This window comes from Mesoplodon bidens (assembly GCF_964165515.1).
Source record: "Mesoplodon bidens genome assembly, chromosome: 8".
Lineage (NCBI taxonomy): Eukaryota > Metazoa > Chordata > Mammalia > Artiodactyla > Ziphiidae > Mesoplodon > Mesoplodon bidens.
Genome location: NC_138165.1, coordinates 3,951,126 through 3,973,451, shown reverse-complemented (window position 1 = coordinate 3,973,451; position 22,326 = coordinate 3,951,126). Strand labels below are relative to the sequence as shown.

Sequence of the window (22,326 nt, the reverse complement as noted above, 5' to 3'; positions counted from 1 at the left end):
GCTTTAGGTGGGGGACTGGGGAGATTGGAGACTGATAGCTAAGGTTACAGCATTTCTTTGGGAGGCTCCAGACATTTTAAAATTAATTGCGATTGCTCCCTAACTCTGTGACTATACAAAAAAACATTGAACTGCATTTTACATAGAAGGAGTGTACAGTATGTGAATTTTATCTCAATAAAGCTATTTCAAAAATATAAGTAAATAAAAGCAAAGGTGAATTCCACAGCAGAAAATAGAGCTCTGCAGAGGTAATTGGCCATCAGAGCAATTCCTGGAGCAGAACAGGGCTAGCTTTGGAAGTGTGGAAAGCAGAAGCAGATCATCCTGCGTGCCTGACAGCTCAGCCTAGGTGCCTGACCCTTTGAATTCTGGCTCTGTGGTAGCCATAGGACCCAGGGCAGCCTCGCCAATTTTCTGTTTTAGCATATACAACATGAGGACTCTAAAGCTTGGCCTCCAGGACTATGGTGAGAACTAGGAATTATATATTGAAAGTGCCTGGTACATTGTAGATATTCAATATTGGTAGAGTGTATTATTAGCTATTTTTACAATTGGGCTGTGTTTCATATTTCAATTTGCAAGTTCAGTTGCAAGGACGGAAAGTGTCTTTTTTTTTTTTTTCCATGAAGAAAATCTTCTAAGACTATTTAACCCTCTCTGTGAGAGACCTTTTATACTAATGCCTTAGGCTGAATTCTGGGACCAGGAAGCAGCCACTTTAAATAATGGGGGCAAGAAGTGGAAAAGAATGAAAACTTTCCCTATCCTTTATCTCAACCTCAACAGTTTGTTAGTTTTGAAAAAATGATTATAAACGTCGCACACTTGGCAAATTCTAGTACTCTGTATAAGTACTAGACTCTAGAACTTGGCAAATTCTAGTACTCTGTATAAGAAAAAAGAATCTGTGATTCTATCATTCAATATCATTCCAGTATTTCTGTAGTTATTTTTAACAAAATGGGAGCCGTACCACACATACTGTTTTTCACTTTTCAGGATATCACTATCATTCTTGGAATTATGATTTTTAATGACTTTATTATATTCCATCTTATTATTATTATTATTAATGATAGAGAAAATTTCATTTACAATAGTGACAAAGAGGGTAAAATACTTGGAATAAATTTGAGAAGAAATGTGCAAAACCATACAAGAAAAATGTGAAAACACTCCTGAAAGGCACTGAATAAGACTTGGACAAATGTAAAAAGATATCCCATTCTTGGATGGGATAACTCAACATTATAAAGATATCATTTCTCCCTAAGTTAAATTACAAATTTAATACAGTCTCTATAGAAACATCACAGTCTATTTCATGGCATTAGATGCATTATACTAAAATTCATACAGAAAAACCAAGATTCAGGATTATATTCCATGTTATTGAATACACTGCATCTGATTTATCTAACCTACCCTTATTGGAAATATTAGTAGCTGTGAATTTTTGCTATTATAAATGATGTCATGAACTCTCTTCACCATAAACCTTGTTTGCAGCTCTGTTACTATTTTAGGATTAATTCTTCAGAATAAAATTCGTAGAGATGAGGTATGATATTTTTAGGGTTTTTGATACTTGTTGGTATATTGCCTTCTAGAAAGAATTACCAATTTTGAAATTGCCTGTTTCCCTCTATATCCACTAACAGAGACTATAATTGGTTTTTATTCTTTACCAGTCTGGGAGATGACAAATATTATTTAACATCACATCAAAGTTCAGAAATTTTATGTTTGTTGTCATCCAATAATCTTTCCAGAACCAAAGTCCCACCTTTTCAGCCTCAGCTTTTCAATCATATGAGTGCGTAGCACCCCAAAGTGGTCCTCAATACTGTATTTTTTCACCCCGAGAGGTTTTTTCCTCAAGAAGGTGTTCCTGGCCTCAAAGGTAACGCTTTCCTGTTCCTTTCATTGAGAACTTCTAGTTTTTCAGAGCTCCTTATATCAGGTTTTTGAAGGAAAGCAACCTGATGGAATTGATTTTCCCTAATTTGTGAATAATTAGTAGCACTTAGACGTGTACCTTTTAAAGAGCATTCTTAAAAAATAAATCTGGGGCTTCCCTGGTGGCTCAGTGGTTGAGAGTCCGCCTGCCGATGCAGGGGACGCGGGTTTGTGCCCCGGTCTGGGAAGATCCCACATGCCGCGGAGTGGCTGGGCCCGTGAGCCATGGCCGCTGAGCCTGCGCGTCCGGAGCCTGTGCTCCGCAGCGGGAGAGGCCACAACAGTGAGAGGCCCGCGTAACGCAAAAAAACAAAAAACACAACAAAACAAAAAACTGGAAGAAGCTCCAGGGGTGTGATTTTGGATCCGTTAACGGAATGAAGGGTAAAAGAGAGCCCAGGTAGAAGCAGGTTTTTAGAGAGGGGTCTGCCAGTTCTCTTGCCTTGGAATCTATGCCCAGGTCAGCTCCTCTGAGCCAGTCTTATTTTTCTTAGCTTCTTTCCTTCCTCTTCTGAAACCTCTCATGGATTAGTTCCCAACCCGGGCTGCACAGTTGAAGCTCTGGGGGTCTTTGAAACTTCCAAGGCCTGTGGCCACCCCCAGAAGTCTGCCTTAATGAAGCTGGTGTAGGGCCCAGGTACCCGTCTTTTCAAAATCTGCCCAGGTAATCCCTTCGTGTGGTCAACAGCAAGAAGTACTGTTCGAATAATTCTAAGAGCTAAGATTTCACACAGGCCCTCCCTGCAGGGACTAGAGACCATGTAGGAAAAGATCAACAGAGATCAAATTAAAAGGAAAAGGAGACCAGAAAGAAAAAACGAAAAGAAAAAGAAAACAAACAACTGACCATGCAAACCCTTATTAAGTGATGTGTTTTTTTTTTTTTTTTTTTTTGCGGTATGTGGGCCTCTCACTGTTGCGGCCTCTCCCGTTGCGGAGCACAGGCTCCGGACACGCAGGCTCAACGGCCATGGCTCACAGGCCAAGCTGCTCCGCGGTATGTGGGATCCTCCCAGACCGGGGCACGAACCCATGTCCCCTGCATCGGCAGGCGGACTCTCAACCACTGCGCCACCAGGGAAGCCCTTAAGTGATGTTTTTAAAGACAGAAATGTGGATAGTGGCCTGGGGAAGGGATGGGACCACAAGTCAGAACATATAAGATTGAGCCCCAGCCCTGGTCCCCTCATACTGAGGCCAGTGTCCTCTGTACAGTGACTCAGTGATGTGTCTCTAATTAGATGGCACACTCCCCCCTGGCCTCCGTCTGTACTTTCTTCCCTACTGTATCCCTGATGCCTAGCTGGGCCCTTAGGGGCTATTTTCACCCTATGTGTTGAACTACTTACTGACTTCCTTCCAGCCCAGTCTAGAGTTTACCTGCAAATGCAGTCTCATCTGTTATGCAGAGGTATTTAAATCAGTATGCAAATGACAGTAAAGGGAGTAAAGACCTCAGCTGGCCATGTCCCCCAAGTGCCCCTGACAGAAGTCAAATGTTCAGCACCAAGAAACACCTGACAGACCCTCTTCCTCATTAGCAGAATCCCTGTTGCTGGGACCCAGACCCTGGCCTTTGGGGGAAAGTAGGGCCTCCAGGCTGAGTAGCTTCTGGATTCTCCTCTCCACCCCAAGCAGATGTTCAGGGCCACAGCAAACACTGGCTAAAAGGGAGCTGGCAGGAAATGCAGGAAAACCTACACCTGGGCCGTTCTGAACAGATGGAGCACGGCTGCCCTGGTGCAACGCAGCTGGGCCCCCAGCCTGGTGCTGTGCTTTCCCGGGGGCAGCTTCTCCTGCCATCAGATGGCTCAGGGGCACGAGCTCTTCAGTAGCTGTTCTAAGGAGACCAGAGGTCTGACTGTCAGTGCTTTCATCCCAGCTGGTTTCTCACGGACTGCCCCCCTGTAGGCGCTACCAAGACTGAACTCCTTCAGCTCCGGAAATAGCTCTTCATCCATCCCTTCCTCTCCATTTTCGCTGCTAATACTTTGGCTGAGACCCTGGTCATTCTGTTTCCAGCCTCACCTCCTCCCAGCCCCGACTTTTGGCCACCAGAGTCTCTGAATGTGCAGCTCCAGGCAGATCATCACCATGCTAATGGTCCCCTCTTGGACTCCCAGTGATTTCATCACTTCTAGACTAGTCATTTCATTCCTAGCTACACATCAGAATCATCAAGGGGGCTTTTTTAAAATGCAGATGTCTGGGACTCCATCGCCAGAGATTCTGAGACAATTGGCTTGGGTAAAATGCCCTCCAGAATCCTTTGTCCGAGGACATTGTTGAAATGCCTTCCTTAGCCTGGCACACGAGGCCCCTGACTGGATTCTCTTCCCACCTGCTTTCCTGTTGCCCTATCCTGCTTCTCATTCCAGGCCTTTGCTTCTCTGTAGAGGCTCTCTGTCCCCCGGAACTCTTCAGAAGTGAGAAACTCTTGCGCAGTTTTCAAAAACCGCCTCTTCTATGAAGTATTTTCAGGATCCTTATGTGGAGTTAGGTCTTTCTTCTCTATCCCCATGTTACTGGTTCACCCCGAATTGCAAGCAGGGCTGTTGTTCGCTTGCTTCTCTAAGCCACCAGCCTGAAATTCTCAAAGGACAGTATTTTAAGCCTTTTTGCCTAAGTCTCTACCATCTAACTGTGGATTACCCCAGGATAGAGACCAGATGATATGACTATCCTTTCTCCCAAATGTAGGGGAGCATTTTGTGGTTGCTGTTCTGACCTTTTGCTTTAGTGAGCATGATTTCTACTTGAGATGTGATATGAACTGTCCTACAGGCCCTACTATATTAACGGGTATAATTCTCACAAGAGCCTGTGAGTACAGTCATTCTCCCCATTTTGCAGGGGAGAAAACTGAGGCAATGAGAAAAGGAGGGTAACTCGGCCCATAGCAGGGCACATGTCTATTGAGTGAAGACATGGGGGGCTCTGTGATCTGGTTACAAACAAATCTTTGTGACTGGACTGGGTAATACGACCATATTTCCTTCAGCAAGCACTTTGCACAGACAGATCCTTAAAAGATGATAAACTTTTTGTAGGAAAGGGTGGAAACACTGGTGCGTAATTCCCAGCACACTTTCCGCAACAAGGTAGGTCGGCAGTGCAGTGCAAGGAATCTGGGGCAAAAGAACGAGAGAGAAATTGCCTTTTAATAAACATCCACTATGCCCACAACCTGGGAACTTTCCTGTCTGATCTCAGTGGATCCCTTGCCAATAATACAGAGTAAGAATTATGGTATTTACAGAAGATAAAACCAGAGCTCCGTGAAGGTAGGTGACTCAATGTCACATAATTACTTAAGGAAAAAGGTTGGAACTAAACTAGTCTGTTACCTCCTTTCAGCAGGAGACTCCTCTGCCTGGTATGTCATTGGAATCTAGCTTTCCTCATCTACTTTTGCCTCTAAAACAGTTTATTTTCTTTACTAAAAAATATAAGTCACATGTAGAAAAATGCGAGAAAACTAAAATTGCCTATAACCCCACCACTCAGAGATTAAAAATCACCGGGAATGTTTTGAATTTTTCTTTTTTTCTTTCTTTTTCACTTTTTACTCTGCATTTTATATCAATAAGTCAATAAATGTTTTCTATACCTTTGTAGTATACAAACACATTTGTGTTTTGCCCTTTTGTTTTCAAACCAAACATGTCAGAAGTGGTTCAGCCCCTTTTAAAAAAGGAAAATAATAGAATGAAGTGGTAAAAAGAAAAAGAAAGATGCTTGGGAAGCAGCTGAGGATTTGTTGTATGCCAAATGAAGAGAGGGGCCACTCTGAGAATGTACAAGGACCACCGCAGGCAAGGAAATGAGCCCTGCTCTCTCCACACCTGCGCAAATCATTCATCCCTACGCTTGCCCTTCCTGTTTCTTTTGCAGGCAGTGAGTTGAATGATGGCTTGTGGCATTCGGTGAGCATCAACGCCAGAAGGAACCGCATCACTCTCACTCTGGATAACGATGCAGCATCCCCGACTCAGGACACCACCCGGATGCAGATTTATTCTGGAAATCGCTATTACTTTGGAGGTAAATTCCCCAGCTTTTGAGATTGAAAATAAAGGAGGGAGGATGCAGTGGACAATTATTTCACTATGACAATTCTTTCTGTGTCAAATTGACCATGCTGCCAGCACACACGCACGTACACCTACCTTCAAGCCCAAAGAAATGAGAAGCAAACTTTCCCACAGCTGTACAAATATAAATTATCTAGGTCGGTGCTGAGGAAAAAAAAAATCTAGCTGTCAGAGCTGGTGTTACATAACACATTCCAAAGGAGATTTTTGTTGCCATGCCAGACTGTGTGATCATATTCCAAAAGAGAAACTCAGCTGAAAACTTTGAGAAAGTGTACCGATCGTCAACAGAACCTGCAAGAGAAAAAAAAAAAAATCCAGGTAGGAAGGTACAACCAGCATCCTCAGCTTTCTTAGTCATTTCTCTGCTGATTTGCTTTCTTAATCCCCTATCCATCTGTTCCCCACATCCCTGGAGGCCATGCCCATGGAGGGGGGCAGCTAAAAATGGGGAAGACCGAGAAGCCCATGAACTTGTAGCTTCACAAAGAGCAGCCAGTATAGACGCTGCCCCCTCCAATGCTAGGAAACTTTGCAAAGATGAAAACACACGGGCAAACTGATAAGGAGGAAAAATATATAATTAGGCATTTGCTTCATTTTTATAGATGTATGTATAGTTTTATTTAGTTTTCTAAAGATTTTTTTTCATTAAAATATTCGTATCTAATTACTTAGCCAGTTGTTGTTATTGTAGAAACAATCTCTAAAGAGTAATTAATTCCAGTAGCTGTGTGACCTCGAGTAACCTACTCATGGTCCCCGAGCTTCCTTAACAAGGACGTTGGGAAACAAAGCAGAATTTCTGGGAGAATTCAGTGAGATAAAGGTTCAGTGTACAACATCATGCTTTCTACATTAGAACGGACAGACTGGCTTCAGCTTTTGTAAATATGGGTCTCAGCTGGGCCTGGTCTAAAGAGAAGTATCCTGTAAAGTTATAAAATGCAGTCTCTAAAAGAGAATTTGCAAGTCCCTTCTCTCATACCAATGACGTGAGGTTAAGCTTTGAAATACGAAAGGGACTTTGCACAGATGCAGTGTACACATCCGGGTGTCCTGGGAGGGAAACAGTGCGGAGTGATTCTTTTGTGGTTTGATTTCAGGGCCAGAGCCTCTTTCCTTCATTCCAAATCTCCACATGTGCCTGGATAACAAATTCCTTTAAAAAGGGAACACTTTGATTCTCTGTAAATATTTTATGTCTTACATCATTTAATTCATGCAGAATCCTTATGAGGTAGGTAATATTAACCCCATTTTACAGATAATAAGACCTGTGTTTGCAGAGATGAAATAATTTGTGTGAGTAGCAGAAGCAGGATTCAACCCCACATCTGTGTTCTCCATGAGACACTAGTGACAACAAAGGAATGTAAAGACTGCAGAAGAAAGGTCTGGTGGCCCCCAAAGATACGTTTCACAGACTGTATAATTTTGCATCATATGCAGTGTTTCATAGACAGCAGAGAAAAGCAACCTTTTATTTATTTCTGGGGAAAATGACGTTGAATTCATTATGTTACTTAAGCATCCGAAATGCCTCAAAGGCAAAATGGCTTCCCTCCCCCATTTGAAGTGTTTTTAGACGTGGGTCTTAACAGGGTTTCAGGCTGAGGAGGGAAGATTTATCTGGGATCTGAACAGTGTTTAAGGAAATGTCCTACTTGTAGACTGTAAACTTAAAGAAAGTGAAAAATGAGTTTGAGTGATAATAGTCAACTTACATAAATTCTCTCTATGGCTTCAATTAGAAGTTGTAGCATCTCTCTTCATTTTATAGTGTGCCTGTGAGCCGTTAACCAACTGCTGTGCTTCAGCCCAGCAGTGACTGTCTATTAGAGACGGTTGAAATAATTCCCAATTATTTATGGGTTATTGCCATGTTTTCAAGCATGCATCCCCATATGCTCTGAACCTATTAAAACCATTGGGATGGAGTTTATAGAGCACAAGCACCCATGCACGTACATGGCTCTATACCTGTCCTAATGCGTAGTTATTCCCTGGTTGCAAGCTATGCTCAATCAGTGTAGTGCCTGTCTTTTTTTTTTTTTTTTTAAGAACACCCTTTAAAAAGGTATGGTATTAACCTTTCAGGTATGCGATTACAGCCCTATAACTATGTGCATTTAAACGCTTCGTTCCTTTAGCATCTGGATTTGCTTTGCATATCACTTCAAAATTCCAGCTACTTTCCTCTGTGTACCTTTCTCAGGAACCAAGCCTGATAATGCTGACAATTAACCAGACAATTACTCTGCTACCATTGTTACCCAAAGCGTAATTTTCTTTGAATGTGTAATTCGGGATTGAAGTGTGCATTTAAAAGTGTGTTTCAAGACAGAAATTCCCAAGTAGTTATGATATGTTGCTTTCTTTGGCTGAGTGAAGTATACCACACAAAAGAAGGGCAAATAGCTTACGAACAGGGTGAAAAGAAATAACGAATGAGATACATATTTTAATTCCCTGGGTTTATTTCTTTAGGTATAGTAACTATATTTATTTTATATCATGGTTTTAATAATTCCACTACCTGAAGTCTCTGTGGGTTTGATTCTCCTAATAAAGTTGCTGCTGACTTCTCATCTCCTAATGAAGTTTAAGAAAAAAAAAAAGAACGAGATAAATGCGATAGGATCGGTATCCCCTTTAACACGTTTTGTTTTCTACTCTATACAGTGATTGAGTATGCCCCATTTTGTACCAGTTTTGTCCCCTCTCTGAGAGTGCTAGGATTTACAACAAAAATGTGTGCACTGCTGTGAATGAAGAAACACTGAAATAATTAGACCTTAAGGTCTTCCATCAATAGGTCGCCAAAGCAATAACTGATCATTTCAGTATTCGTCTTCATTTTTTTTTTCTCTGTCCCACAGGGTGCCCCGACAATCTCACCGATTCCCAGTGCTTAAATCCCATTAAGGCTTTCCAAGGCTGCATGAGGCTCATCTTTATCGATAACCAGCCCAAGGACCTCATTTCAGTTCAGCAAGGTTCCCTGGGGAATTTTAGTGATTTACACATTGATCTGTGTAGCATCAAAGACAGGTAATTATGGTCTCTTCTCCTCTGTTCTCCCACCCACCTTCCCATTTTCACTCTTCTAAATATGAGCTTCTTTCACCAAAATTCGAATCCCCTGACATCATCCACATTAGACATAATTGAGTCACCTAATGGAAAATATTTCTGAAAGGATTTCTGGCCCACAGAAAAATGGTTTAAATGAGTTGAGTCTCTCTTCATGTCGACTTGCAGTAAATGGGATATGCAAATTAAATCAAAATACAAATTTGTGAAAGGATTACAATTTTATGCGTAAACAACATTTGATTACTTTGAAGTTAAGAGTGAAGCAGAAAGGAGGGAGGAATTGCTTCTCTCCTAGACCATTTCATTCTTCACTGCAGTGAGTGTCCTTTCTAAAACTGACAGATGAAAATCAAACCCTCTGGGATTCCTATAACAGAGTCCAGTTGTACAGTGACTCCCTGGGGGCCTGATCTTTGCTGTCACCACTCCTAACCCTCTGTTTCTTTGGCCCAGAGGAGACCGGACCCTGGACAGAGAATCAGCACCTTTATTCCCCAACCTACACATCTAGCAAAAGCTCCCTTTCCCTCTTCATTTCTCCAGGCCTCTGGCTCCTCTTCTATTTAAAGTTTCTAGATTCAAAGACGTGCTGGAGAAAATAAAAGAGGAGGAGGTTCTGAATTTTCAGCAAGGTTAATCATGTGATCCATGTTTCTTCTCTAGCACTTAACCTCCGTCTTTCTTCCAATTCTAATCACCCCAGTCAAAATACCATTTACCACATAGGTGAATACATGTTATGTGTTTGCTTGTGTGTTGGTGATACAGAGTCCCTGCTTGTGTTTTATCAGGGAATTAATTATACATTACTATAAAATGCTATCAATGACCAGGAAGTGTACCCTTATTTGTGGGACATATGACAGTGACAGCTGAGGTCAGGAAGGTTTTCAGGAAGTGGTGTTGAGCTGAGTTTTAAAGGACGGGCAGGCTTGGCTGAGGAGTGGGGATGATGGTATTGTAGGCATATTGGCAGGATATGGCATGTGAAATGTCATAGAAATGGGGGGAGGGTCATGGCTTGCAAGTATTTTGTCCACTCAAGACACTTAGTTTTCATTTAAATGTCTCTAATATTGGGACGCATTTTGCATTTGATTGTTTATAGTAGTTGAATTGGCAATATTTATTTTTCTTTGAAGCATATAAAATAATGGCATGTCTTCCAATGAATGGTGTTTTAGATTCCACAAAATATAGCTCAGTGGGGATGGTGAGTCTTGGTAGTAGAGCACATGATGTGAATACGGCCAATTAGGGAGAACTTTGCGTGCCTGAGGCATTTAGCCTCGTGCTCTAGGAGGAATCAGGGAAGGTAGTCAGATTTGCTTCATAAAAAGAGTACTCAGGGCTTCCCTGGTGGCGCAGTGGTTGAGAGTCCGCCTGCCGACGCAGGGGACACGGGTTCGTGCCCCTGTCCGGGAAGATCCCACATGCCACGGAACGGCTAGGCCCGTGAGCCATGGCCGCTGAGCCTGCGTGTCCGGAGTCTCTGCTCTGCAACGGGAGAGGCCACAACAGTGAGAGGCCCACATACTGCAAAAAAAAAAAAAAAAGATTCTCTTATGGGCTTCCCTGGTGGCGCAGTGGTTGAGAGTCCGCCTGCCGAGGCAGGGGACGCGGGTTCGTGCCCCGGTCCGGGAGGATCCCACGTGCAGCGGAGCGGCTGGGCCCGTGAGCCATGGCCGCTGAGCCTGCGCGTCCGGAGCCTGTGCTCCGCAACGGGAGAGGCCACAATGGTGAGAGGCCCGCGTACTGCAAAAAAAAAAAAAAAAAAAAAAAGAGTACTCAGGAAAAGGGAGAAGGATGGATTGGAAAAGAACCAGCCAGAGGTAGTGAGGTGACAGCCCCAGTGCAGGGGAGCAATGATGAGAAGTAGCAGGTGCCTGTACTGAGCATCACACAGAAATCAGCTCTGAAGACCATAATCTCCTCTCATGCTTGGAGTGATTGCTGTGAGTTGGTGGAACATTATGTGCATGTTTCTCTATTAATACCACTCCACATGGGATCGTCAACAAATCACACAGACTTGCAGGCTCTCCTGCTTCATTTTTTTCTATTTGGCCAGCTGGAAAAGTGGGTAATAAAATGTATGCTTCATTAGACTGTGCTAGTTTAGAGACCTCAGAGTAAAAAACACTGTGTGGAATGGTTGCTACCCTATAGTCTTTATTAATGATGAATCAGGAGCATCTGACTTCATCAGCCAGACCGCCTTTTGCAAAGTGTAGATCAGTAGAGGGAACATTTTTCAATAGGGATCTCTTGTGATAAGTTAATTTCTAATCAAGGGAGCTCTCATTATTTTCGATTACATGGACGCCATTGCCATCTATGCTGCATCATTACTTTTGTGTAATTGTAGTCTGTATAATTGTATTACATACAATTGTGTTTTGGTTAATTGTATAATAAGGGATTGTGTTTAGTTTAGTGGGTAAATGGGACATTTTTCTTGATTTACCAGACAGTGTCTCTAACAGAAGGGAAACTGGCTTTGCTTAACTAATTATTTCTTGAACTTCTATTTAACATTTGGTGGAGAGCGGGAGCTGGGGTTAGAAAAGCAGGTGGTTTCTGAGTTTTGAATTTTATTTTTAATGTGTTAATCAACACGAACCTGATTTAAGGGCAAGTGTGAAGTTTTGCCTTCAGGGTGCTTGCCACTTGGGGGGGGGCAAGGTTTGGCGGGAGACAAGGGGGTAGAGAACAGTCTGGCTGTGGTTTGTTTTCGGCTTTTGTGGTTTTTTTAGAAAAATTTAGTAAGGTTTAATGAAATTCAATGAATATTTTAAAACAGTAGACACTAGTTTTATTTAAATCATTTTGATTAAAAATTTTGGTTTTCATTAACTATGATTCCTATTTTATATTTTATTTGTAATAGCAAGCTTTGAATGCTTAGAAGAAAATAATTTTGTGAAAACATACAAAAAGAATTTTGATTTTTAAATTTCTTACCTTTATTATGCATTTTTGATGAAAATATATTCAAATGTCATACTGTGAGTACAGTTGCATTTTATTTTATTTAAACAAATTTATATTTTATATTACAGTATAGTTGATTTTACATGTTGTGTTAGTTTCAGGTGTACAGCAAAGTGATTCAGTTATACATATACATGTATCTATTATTTTTCAGAATCTTTTCCCATTTAGCTTATTACAGAATATTAAGTCGAGTTCCCTGCACTATACAGTAGGTCTTTGTTGGTTATCTATTTTATATATAGTAGTGTGTGTTTGTTAATCCCAAACTGCTAATTTATCCCTCCCGCCTACCTTCCCCCTTTGGTAACCATAAATTTGTTTTCTCTGTCTGTGAGTCTGTTTCTGTTTGGTAAATAAGTTCATTTGTATCCTTAGTTTAGATTTCATGTATAAGCGATATCATATGATATTTGTCTTTCTCTGTCTGACTTACTTCACCATCCCTGTTGCTGCAAATGACATTATTTCATTATTTTTTATGGCTGAGGTCTTGAGTAAAGCTGGGAGAGTTCCTTCTCAGGGACTGAAGGATTTAAATCAACAATTTGCATCTCAGTAATGGACACTTTTCTGAAGCTTCTGGCCTCAGGGAAGAAAGGAGGTGGAGGAACTGGGCTGGCCTACTTCTCTGGCAGAAGGGAAAGCACTGGCTTTAGGAGGCTCCATTGGAGGACTGCCCAGTGCCTGACAGTCCAAGGTCAGGTTGGGAGAACCCTTGTAGGAGTCACCGTTGGGACCCCGACAGATCCCAAGCCCCTTCAGTAGTCTTTAAACCTCTAGAATATGATGTTCAGCCACCATCCCTCCTCTGCAGGTTGAATCTCCAGTCTCATGTTCTCCTCATCCCAAAACACGGTTCTTCGTGAGCTATACTTATCTCTTGCACCCTGTGGGCTTAAAGTAGTCCAGGCTTGATATTCTCAACCATCATCGAGCAAAGTATGCTTAGAGCAGAATCAAGCCCTGGTTTATTTGACCTCATAAACAGGCATTGAGTGAATGAACGAGGCAGTCTTATTGTATATTCTTGAGTAAAATAAGATGTGGTAAGAGTTGTAGAAGATACGAGAGCATGAGAGCATTTATATCCCCATTTTTCCAAGGGGGTAAACTAAGACCTGGAGATAATGTTTACTTTTCCATGGTCACAGGAATGAAGTTGCAATCCAGAGTTAGACACTGCCCGTGTTCTCTCCCTTGTACTATCTACTCAAAAGGATCTGACTGGGAAATGGCAGTCATTGTGTGTCTGTGGATCTAAATATGTAACCTCATCTTCCGCCCAACCGTATAAAAATTGTTCAGGGATATGCCATCTATTAAATTCCTTGTCAACCTTAGCTGCCTGATGAGATTCCATTTAAAAGAGAGGCATTCAAAATGGTATGTGATATCAGGCAAGGTCTTTATTCTCTTTTTTTTTGAATATGTAGTCTTTTTTTATATATTATATATGTTTCAAGGGTACAATATAGTGATTCACAGTTTTAAAGGTTATAATCCATATATAGTTATTATGAAATATTTGCTATATTCCCCATGTTTTACACTGTATCCTTATAGCTTATATTTTTTAAATTTTAATTTATATTGGAGTATAGTTGGTTAACAATGTTGTGTTCGTTTCAGGTGTCTAGCAAAGTGAATCAGTTATACGTATACATATATCTATCCTTTTTCAAACACTTTTCTCATTTAGGTTATTACAGAATATTAGGGAACTCTACTCAGGCAAAGTCTGAGTGATATAAGGATGTCCCACTCTTGGTGGTCCAGGTCAAGAAGTGCTTTTGTTGAAAGATCCGAGCAGTTAATTACAGGAGCCATATCCCGTCCTTCAGGGTTCAAAGCCCAGGGCAGAAGAAACAAATCACCAAATGCTGTCTAAGACTTCATTCCGATAGGTGACAAGATCCAAGGTGTGAAACCAAACCAGGAGGGGCAAACAGGGATGCTGATGAGTCAGTGAGGGGAAGTGGACGTCACACCTGGAGAAAGTCATCCATCCCAGTGCAGGTGGCAGAGGATTTGAGAGGTGTTGGAACATGTTTAATTCCCAGTATGCTTCTTGTCGGCTTGAAATAGGACACATAGGATTTAAGCTTTTTGTCTGTTTCCTCTTTTGCAAAACCAGGATAATAAAACCTACCTTCGCATTGAGAGTTAAATGAGAGAGTGTAAGAAGTCAGGCGCTCAGTTGTATGTCCAGTAAAGAGTAGATACTCAGTGAGTTTGCCATGTGAATTCCTATAGCCAAAGGTTTGCTGAATCTCCAGTTTCCATGGGGAAAGGAGAAGCTCAGGTCTCCCTCTGATGTTTCGCCAGCCCCCACTGTAGCCAAGGATCCCCCGTAGTCTCTGGTGTGTGGTCTATCTAGACCTCATATGTGCACTCGGATCAGTTGCTCAGTGACTTCCCTTGAGTTTCAGTTCACTTTGAGCTGACCCTCTGAGGCACCAACCACCACCTATTAGGAAGATGTGCATCAATTTCGGTGCCAAGGTTGTGGTCTCTGGATTCTCCTAAAGCATTCATTCTCTGGACCTGGAGAGGGTAAGGGAAGCAAGTGATGTGCCCAGGGCGCACAATTTAAGGTGGTCCTCATTTCCAGTTTCATGCCTGTGTACACCCTGAATTTACATGAACCTGGGAATGAATGCATCCTTAAATTTTGCAGGCAAATTGCAGCCTGTTTGCATCAGAATCACCCGGAGGACCTGTTACAATCCAAATTGCTGGGCCCTGCCCCTAGAATTTCTGATTTTTCCTGTGGTGGGCCAGAAGATTTGCTTTTCTAACAAATTCCAGGGTGCTGCTGGGACAGACTTTGAGAACCACTGCCCTAAAGCTTCTAATCTTGTAGGCAGTGGGATTGCATGGATTCTGTATAATAGGGGACCAGGTGTGGGGGAGAGGAATGGGTACTGCTGCTACTGGGCCCGCAAGCAGCTGCCCTCTTCGTAAGAGTCTCACAGGGTCTCTAGAGAGTTCCAGCAGCTCTGTCTCAGTGTCCCTCTCCAAGGGTTTTGAAATCAGTCCAAGGGACACTGCTGGGGGCAACTGAATTCCATCTTCCTCCCTGGCCTTTGTCACTCAGCTCTTCCCCTGCTTCCCACTACGAACAATATAAGTGAAAACAGTCGGATCCTCAGAGGTGTCTGAGTGAAGGGCTATTTGGGGTGGAAGAGAGGGTGGGTCTCAGAATCACTGCTGCTGCCAACAAATTTTACTTGTTTTTTTTGTTATTTTGAAGACAGTTATTTTACTTGTTGGTTCTTCTGAAAGTCAGAGCTTGGTTTTACCTTCTAGACTAAGCTCACACCTTGTGGGAGGGGGTGGTATCATTATAATAAGAGTGACCCCACCCACCAAAAAATATTCCTGAAAACCTTCCTAAAGATGGACAGAGACTGCACCTGGTCTTCTGGTGCGTGGCAAAGGTTTCCCTGGTCACAGTCCCGTTTCCTGTGTTACTTCCTCATAGAGTGAAGATATTGGGGAAGGTCCCTGGAGATCACACAGCTCTGGTTTTTCGTAGAAGGAAATAGCAGTTTTGTGGAGTGTGGCAAAGACAGGTAACAAAGTGGGGGCTCTGCTCCTGGGGTCTTTGCTGTTGCTTTCTCTAGAGACAGTGTTGCTCTTAACACTTTCTAAAATTAGGTCCTTTTTGGTTATCCATTTTCAATATAGCTGTGTGTACATGTCAATACTGAACTCCCAATCCATCCCTTCCCCCCATCCTCCCCACCTGGTAACGGTAAATTCATTCTCTAAGTTTGTGAGTCTGTTTCTGTTTTGTAGATAAGTTCATTTGTATCAGCTCTGCCCAATATTATGTAACAACCTAAATGGAAAAATAATCTGAAAAAGAACAGATAGATGGATATATGTAATGGAATCCCTTTGCTGTACACCTGAAACTAACACAACATTGTTAATCAGCTATACTCCAATATAAAATAAAAAGTTAAAAACATAATAAAATTAAACAATCTGCTTGTTCCAATGAGTGAATCCCATGTGGAAAACTGCTTTAAGTTTCCTGCAGCCAAATAATTTAGGACATGTAGCTTCTCACTCCATAATGATTTCCCTTTCTCCCAACACACATTCTTTTAAGAAAAGCATCGGCTAAACTCTTTGGTCAGGATTCTTACCTTATTGGTTCAGAGCTGGGAGTGCTGTCAACACGGAATGTGGGGAAGTGTTCAGTGGGATGACCTCCAAGAAACAGACTTCTGCTAAAAACCCACCCTGTGTCTGGGAGTTTGTTCAAAACAGCGAGCTAGGGCTTCCCTGGTGGCACAGTGGTTGAGAGTCCGCCTGCCGATGCAGGGGACACGGGTTTGTGCCCCGGTCCGGGAAGATCCCACATGCTGTGGAGCAGCTGGGCCCGTGAGCCACGGCCGCTGAGCCTGCACGTCCAGAGTCTGTGCTCCGCAGTGGGAAAGGCCACAATGGTGAGAGGCCCGTGTACTGCAAAAAAAAAAAAAAAAAAAAAAAAAGGCTTACATTGCAGGGCAGTGCATATGTTTTCATTTTTCTCTCCAATTGAAAACTTGTACATCGGCTGCCAGAAAAGCCACTGTAAGGGCACAGCCCCCGCAATCTGAGCTTCTAACTCCAAAGTGAGAAATGTTACAATATGGTGAGTTCTTCCTTAGCTCGTGGGATGGGGCCCAAATCCACACAAGTGCACTTCTGCTGTTTTTATTTATCATTTTGAGTCTATTTCATGGAGGACAAGGAAAGGTTATAGTTTATACAACAGTAACCGAGCAAACATTCTCTCAGGATGATTTCATTTAATTCACTGCACAGTTCTGCAAGATCCACAAAGTTCTCCTCAAAGTGTGGTTCCCAGACCAGCAGCCTCAGCGTCACCTGGCAACTTGTTATGACTGCATATTCCCAGGTCCCAACCCACACTTTCTGGACCACAAACGTGGGGAAGTGGGGGCAGCCTGAGTTTTCACAAGCCCCCCAGGTGATTCTGATGCACACTCAGATTTGAGAGTCATTGGTTTCCTCCATTATTATTATTTAAGAAATAAGACCTCTAGTGCTTATGGAGGTTCAGTTACCCGCCCAAGGTCACATTTTCAGTATTTGGTGGAGCCAGGGTTCAAAGCCAGATTTTACTGATCTCTCAGTCCATATACAGGTAGAGGGTTTTTTGCCTAAAGTCCGAGGAAAGAAAAAAGATGGGCTTGGAAAGCCAGAGCAGGTCAAGGAAGTGTCACAGAAGAAATGAGATTTCAAGAGGAACTGGGTTTAGAGCGGTCAAGTGGGTCTGTTCCAGGCAGGGTGCTGAGCGTAAGCCTGGGCCTCTGAGTGGGTGAGGTGCTGGACATTTGTCTGCCTGGATGGGAAAGGCTGCTTTGGCAGCAGTGTGTAAAAGAGAACTAAAGTCAAAGCCATAGGGAACATGGCAGCACACAGTTTAAAATCTGAGTAACAGGACATTGTAACAGTTAATCGTTAGATGATGCTTACTGTGTGCCAGGACACCTTGTAAATGCACATGTGTGTGTGTGTGTGTATGTGTGATATAGATAGATACATACATACATAATTATACCATAGATAGATAGACAGATACATACCTACATAAATACACCACAGATAGCTACATACATACATACATACATACATACATACACGATAGAGAGATAGATAGTTGCATACATACATAATACACCATAGATAGAGAGCTACATACATACAGACAGACACAGGTACACCATAGCTAGCTAGCTAGCTAGCTAGCTAGCTACATACATACATGCATATACCATAGATAGATAGATACATACATACATAATACACCATAGATAGATAGCTACATACATACATATAGACACAGATATACCGTAGATAGATAGATAGATACATACATACATACATACATACATATACCATAGGCAGATACATACATACACACATAATACACCATAGATAGATAGATACAGACAGACAGACATAGATACACCATAGATAGATAATTACATACATTCATACATATATACATACAGACAGACACACACCATAGGTAGATACATACACACATACATACACACACCATAAGTAGGTAGGTAGATAGATAGATAGATAGATCAATCCTCAAGGCAACCTATGAAGTAAGTAAGACCATTAACTCCATTTTACAGAGTGAGATTGAGGCACAGTGACACTAAGTAAGTTGCCAAGGTCACACAGCAAGTATGCGGCAGAGCCTGGCTATGAACCAAGGAGTCTGGTGGAAGAGATCAGGTCTGTCCTTGCTCTGCTCTACCTCTGACTTTTCAGTTAGGAAGCATCCTATATTCTTCAGCAGGATTGCAAAATAGAAAACGATGTGAATTCATCTTGCGTCCACGTCACAAAACAGGTTGTATTAACCCAGGAAAAGAAGGGGTGTGATCTGCGACAGATAGACCACCATGGAAGCCTGGGGGGTTATCATCCACACAGCGACTTGTCACAACCTTGAGACACACACTGAGAGAGACTCAGAGTCTGAAAGCTTCCACCAAGAGATCCACCCTTCTCTCTTTCTTTAGGCCCATTAGGGAATGGAGGAGCCTCAGGACTAACTTGGTAGGACCATCTTGGGGAGGTAGATTTTGAGCTGATTTGGTCAGAGCCTCCCACTCGGCACTACACAGGAAAATTACTGATTTATATGTCTGCTTCATCAGTGAGGGCTCCCCCCCACCTCCTATCTTAGACCTCTCTGAATGTCAGCAGGGAAAAGGGGCCCTGGAGGACTCTGATGCCTGGGTTTGATTTGAATAAGTGACCTCGAACAACTGCATCTGTTTTGTTGCCAAACTCATCTCTCTCATCACTCGTTTTCACAAGAAAAGGGGATCATTATCTTGATGAAATGGTGCAGCTCTACCTGTGCATGAGGAAGGGCACCAGGGCGCCTCTGATTCATGGAGAACCGTGCTGACAAAGTCAAGGGTGGCGCTTCATTCTGTCCCATCAGAAGATGGTGAGACTCTTCCCCCACCAGCTGGTCATCTGAAATGTCCGTGCTGAAAACAAAGCTGGAACAAGGACCTGGGTGAATAGTCACAAGCACTTCCGAAGATGAGGGCTTCATTCCGAGAGCTCCAGTGATGAGGGTGAGGTGAGATGTCTGCGTTCAGGTGGCAGTAAGGAAATGCCTCTCAGAATCAGTAGTGCTTGGATCATCCCTCCTGAGAAATACTGCCTAAGAACTTCCAATATTTTAGACAACGTAAAAACCAAGGAAAAATTTTGATTTGGATCGAAACGTGAACAAAAGGTTACTTGAGGTTCTCAAGTTACGTCTGTGAGGCAGTGCTTATATTTAAGCCTGCAGAAAACATTTCTAAATTAATAATAAGAAGGAAGAGATTCTTCCTTATTCCTCCCTTCATGTAATCATGATCTTAACAATATTTTTTGTTGGAGTCTAGTTGATTTACAATCTTGTGTTAATTTCTGCTGTACAGCAAAGTGATTCAGTTGTACATATATATATATATATATATATATATACACATTCTTTTTTTAAATATTCTTTTCTGTTATGGTTTATCATAGGATATTGAATATATTTCTCTGTGCTATACAGTAGGACCTTGTTGTTTATCCAGTCTATCAATCATGATCTATTTTTAACATTGTTAAATTTTTTGGCCACGCCGTGTGGTATGTGGGATCTTAGTTCCCCAGCCAGGGATCGAACCCATACCCTCTGCAGTGGAAGTGCGGAGTCTTAACCACTGGACCAACCAGGGAAGTCCCAATCATGATCTTAATTTACCTTCATCCAACACCCTGATAAGGGCTTCCCATCCATATTTCCCATTCTCCAAAGAGTGTACCCTTCTACACAGCCAATGTCACACTCAGGTTTTCCTCTTATGCATGAATGCCCCCTCATTGGGCTACTGAGGTGAAGCACCAGTAGCCTTTAACACTGTTTTCTCTCTAGTCCAAAAGCATTCATTGGCGGCTCACTGTGAGGATGATTTACAGGCACAGTTGGAAGAGAAAAGGAGATTAATATGTTTTTACTTGGGGAAAAAACAGGTCTGACCTGTGATCAAACGTCCTCACTTGTTCCTGCCAGTGAAACCGAAATTTAAAATTAGCCCTATGTTATTTTTATCTTGAATTAACTTATCTCATTGGAAGTTCACAGAACAAGAATCCAGCCTCCTGGGTTTTCCTGGGACACGGACTTCTGAATGCTGAGTTAGACCCCCTACTCTCCACTTCCCATGCATGGGCAGCATGTTAGTTCCCTACAACTCTCACAGTGCCCAAAGGGAAAATTGGCTTCCCAGCTTGGCAGGTGAGAAAACAGATATTAATGTATATTTAAGGGACTTCCTTGTTGGTGCAGTGGTTAAGAATCCTCCCGCCAATGCAGGGGACACGGGTTCGATCCTTAGTCCAGAAAGATCCCACATGCTGTGGAGCAACTAAGCCCGTGCACCACAGCTACTGAGCCTGCATTCTAGAGCCCGAGAGCCACAACTACTGAGCCCCTATGCCACAACTACTGAAGCCCGCACGCCCAGAGCCCGAGCTCCGCAACAAAGAGAAGGCATCGTTACGAGAAGCCTGTGCACCGCAATGAAGAGTAGCCCCCGCTCGCCGCAATTAGAGAAAGCCCACGTGCAGCAACGAAGACCCCGTGCAGCCAAGGATAAATAAATAAATTTTAAAAAATGTATATTTAATAACTTACCTCCAAACGAAAGCCAACTCAGGATCTCAAGGTGGTGAACCCCCTTCTGTTTACATGTTAGCCTAACTTTGGACTTACCCTCCTCCTAGCTCAGCTCCCTCAGTTGTCCAATGGGGACAGGGCATCCATTTTATCACTGGAGTTTGTGAAACAAGAATGAGGTTGTTGCCTCCCTTTTGGAGTTAGGCAGGATAAGGATAGACTGAGAGCAGGAAGATGAAAGTTCTTAAAGTTAAAAGCCAGAGAGACAGAAATGGATGGGGATCTATGTGTCTCAGGAGGACAGATTTTTGGAAAACCTGTACACAGGCAGAGAAGGATGACACCTTTCTAAATAATTTACTTACCTATGTAACCTGTTTTATTTTTCAGGCAAGTGATTAATGTTTGCACTTGGTTCAAGTTACAGATTTGAAATCTTCCCTCCAGGTTTTACTTCATATTAAAAAGATTGCTTCAACGTGATTTACTAAGCCAGTGTCAGGGCCTGCCCCTCTTGATATTGAGATATACTGTGGACTTAGCAGGAGAGATATCTCAACACCTGGAAAATGCAAAGGGAGAAAACAAACCTAAAGTGGACAGTTACACAAGAGAACTTAAATGTGTCTAAACTCTTGTGAAACATCAAGAACACCATTAACTTTATTATGACAAGATGATATCATCACCTTATACCTCCTTACAACATGCTGAAAGACATAATATTTTTGTCATAATTAAGTAGGGAGCTATCCCTGCTTAGAAAAAAAGAAAGTACCAGTAGTCATTCTTCAACAACCGAAGGCTTCTGGATTGGACCAAATATTTGTATTGATAATGACAGAACCTCACACTCTGCAATGAGACTTCTATGTATTAGCTCCAGCCTTTGTGTGTGCACATACGTGTGTAGCTATTCACACACACAGTACACACAATGTGTTTGTGTCCAGTGAGCCCTGAAGCCCTTGACGTTCCTACTTGCTGAGACGCTGTTCAAGTTCTGCTAATGTTCCTCTGTGACCCAACCATTCATTCCACAAATATTTTCTGGGAACCTATAGTGTGCCAGACATGTTTCTTTGCCCAGTGGATCCAGGAGTGAGTGACTCAGAGTGGCTGGGTTTTCCCTACTCTGGTCTTTCTTGTGTCCTTGGATCTAGACCTGTTTTGTTTTTTTGTTTGTTTGTTTGTTTTGTTTTGTTGTTTTTTTGTGGTATGCGGGCCTCTCACTGTTGTGGCCTCTCCCGCTGTGGAGCATGGGCTCCGGACGCACAGGCTCAGCAGCCCCGGCTCACGGGCCCAGCCGCTCCGCGGCATGCGGGATCTTCCCGGACCGGGGCACGAACCCGTGTCCCCTGCATTGGCAGGCGGACTCTCAACCACTGCGCCACCAGGGAAGCCCTAGACCTGTTTTATACTATTATGGGCCGTTCACTCATTCATCTCCGGTAT

General features: G+C 42.6%; 1 protein-coding gene across 2 annotated transcripts in view; it reads left to right on the top strand.

The window, feature by feature from the left end:
- CNTNAP5 (contactin associated protein family member 5) overlaps positions 1–22,326 on the top strand; it is a gene marked incomplete at its 5' end in the record, with an annotated part of 887,048 nt that overhangs the window by 510,638 nt on the left and 354,084 nt on the right. For both annotated transcript variants that reach the window (XM_081242026.1, XM_081242025.1), the window contains 2 exons: positions 5,860–6,009; positions 8,942–9,113. In XM_081242026.1, coding sequence (XP_081098152.1) covers positions 5,860–6,009; positions 8,942–9,113 — 322 coding nt within the window. The remainder of the gene's footprint in view (positions 1–5,859; positions 6,010–8,941; positions 9,114–22,326) is intronic.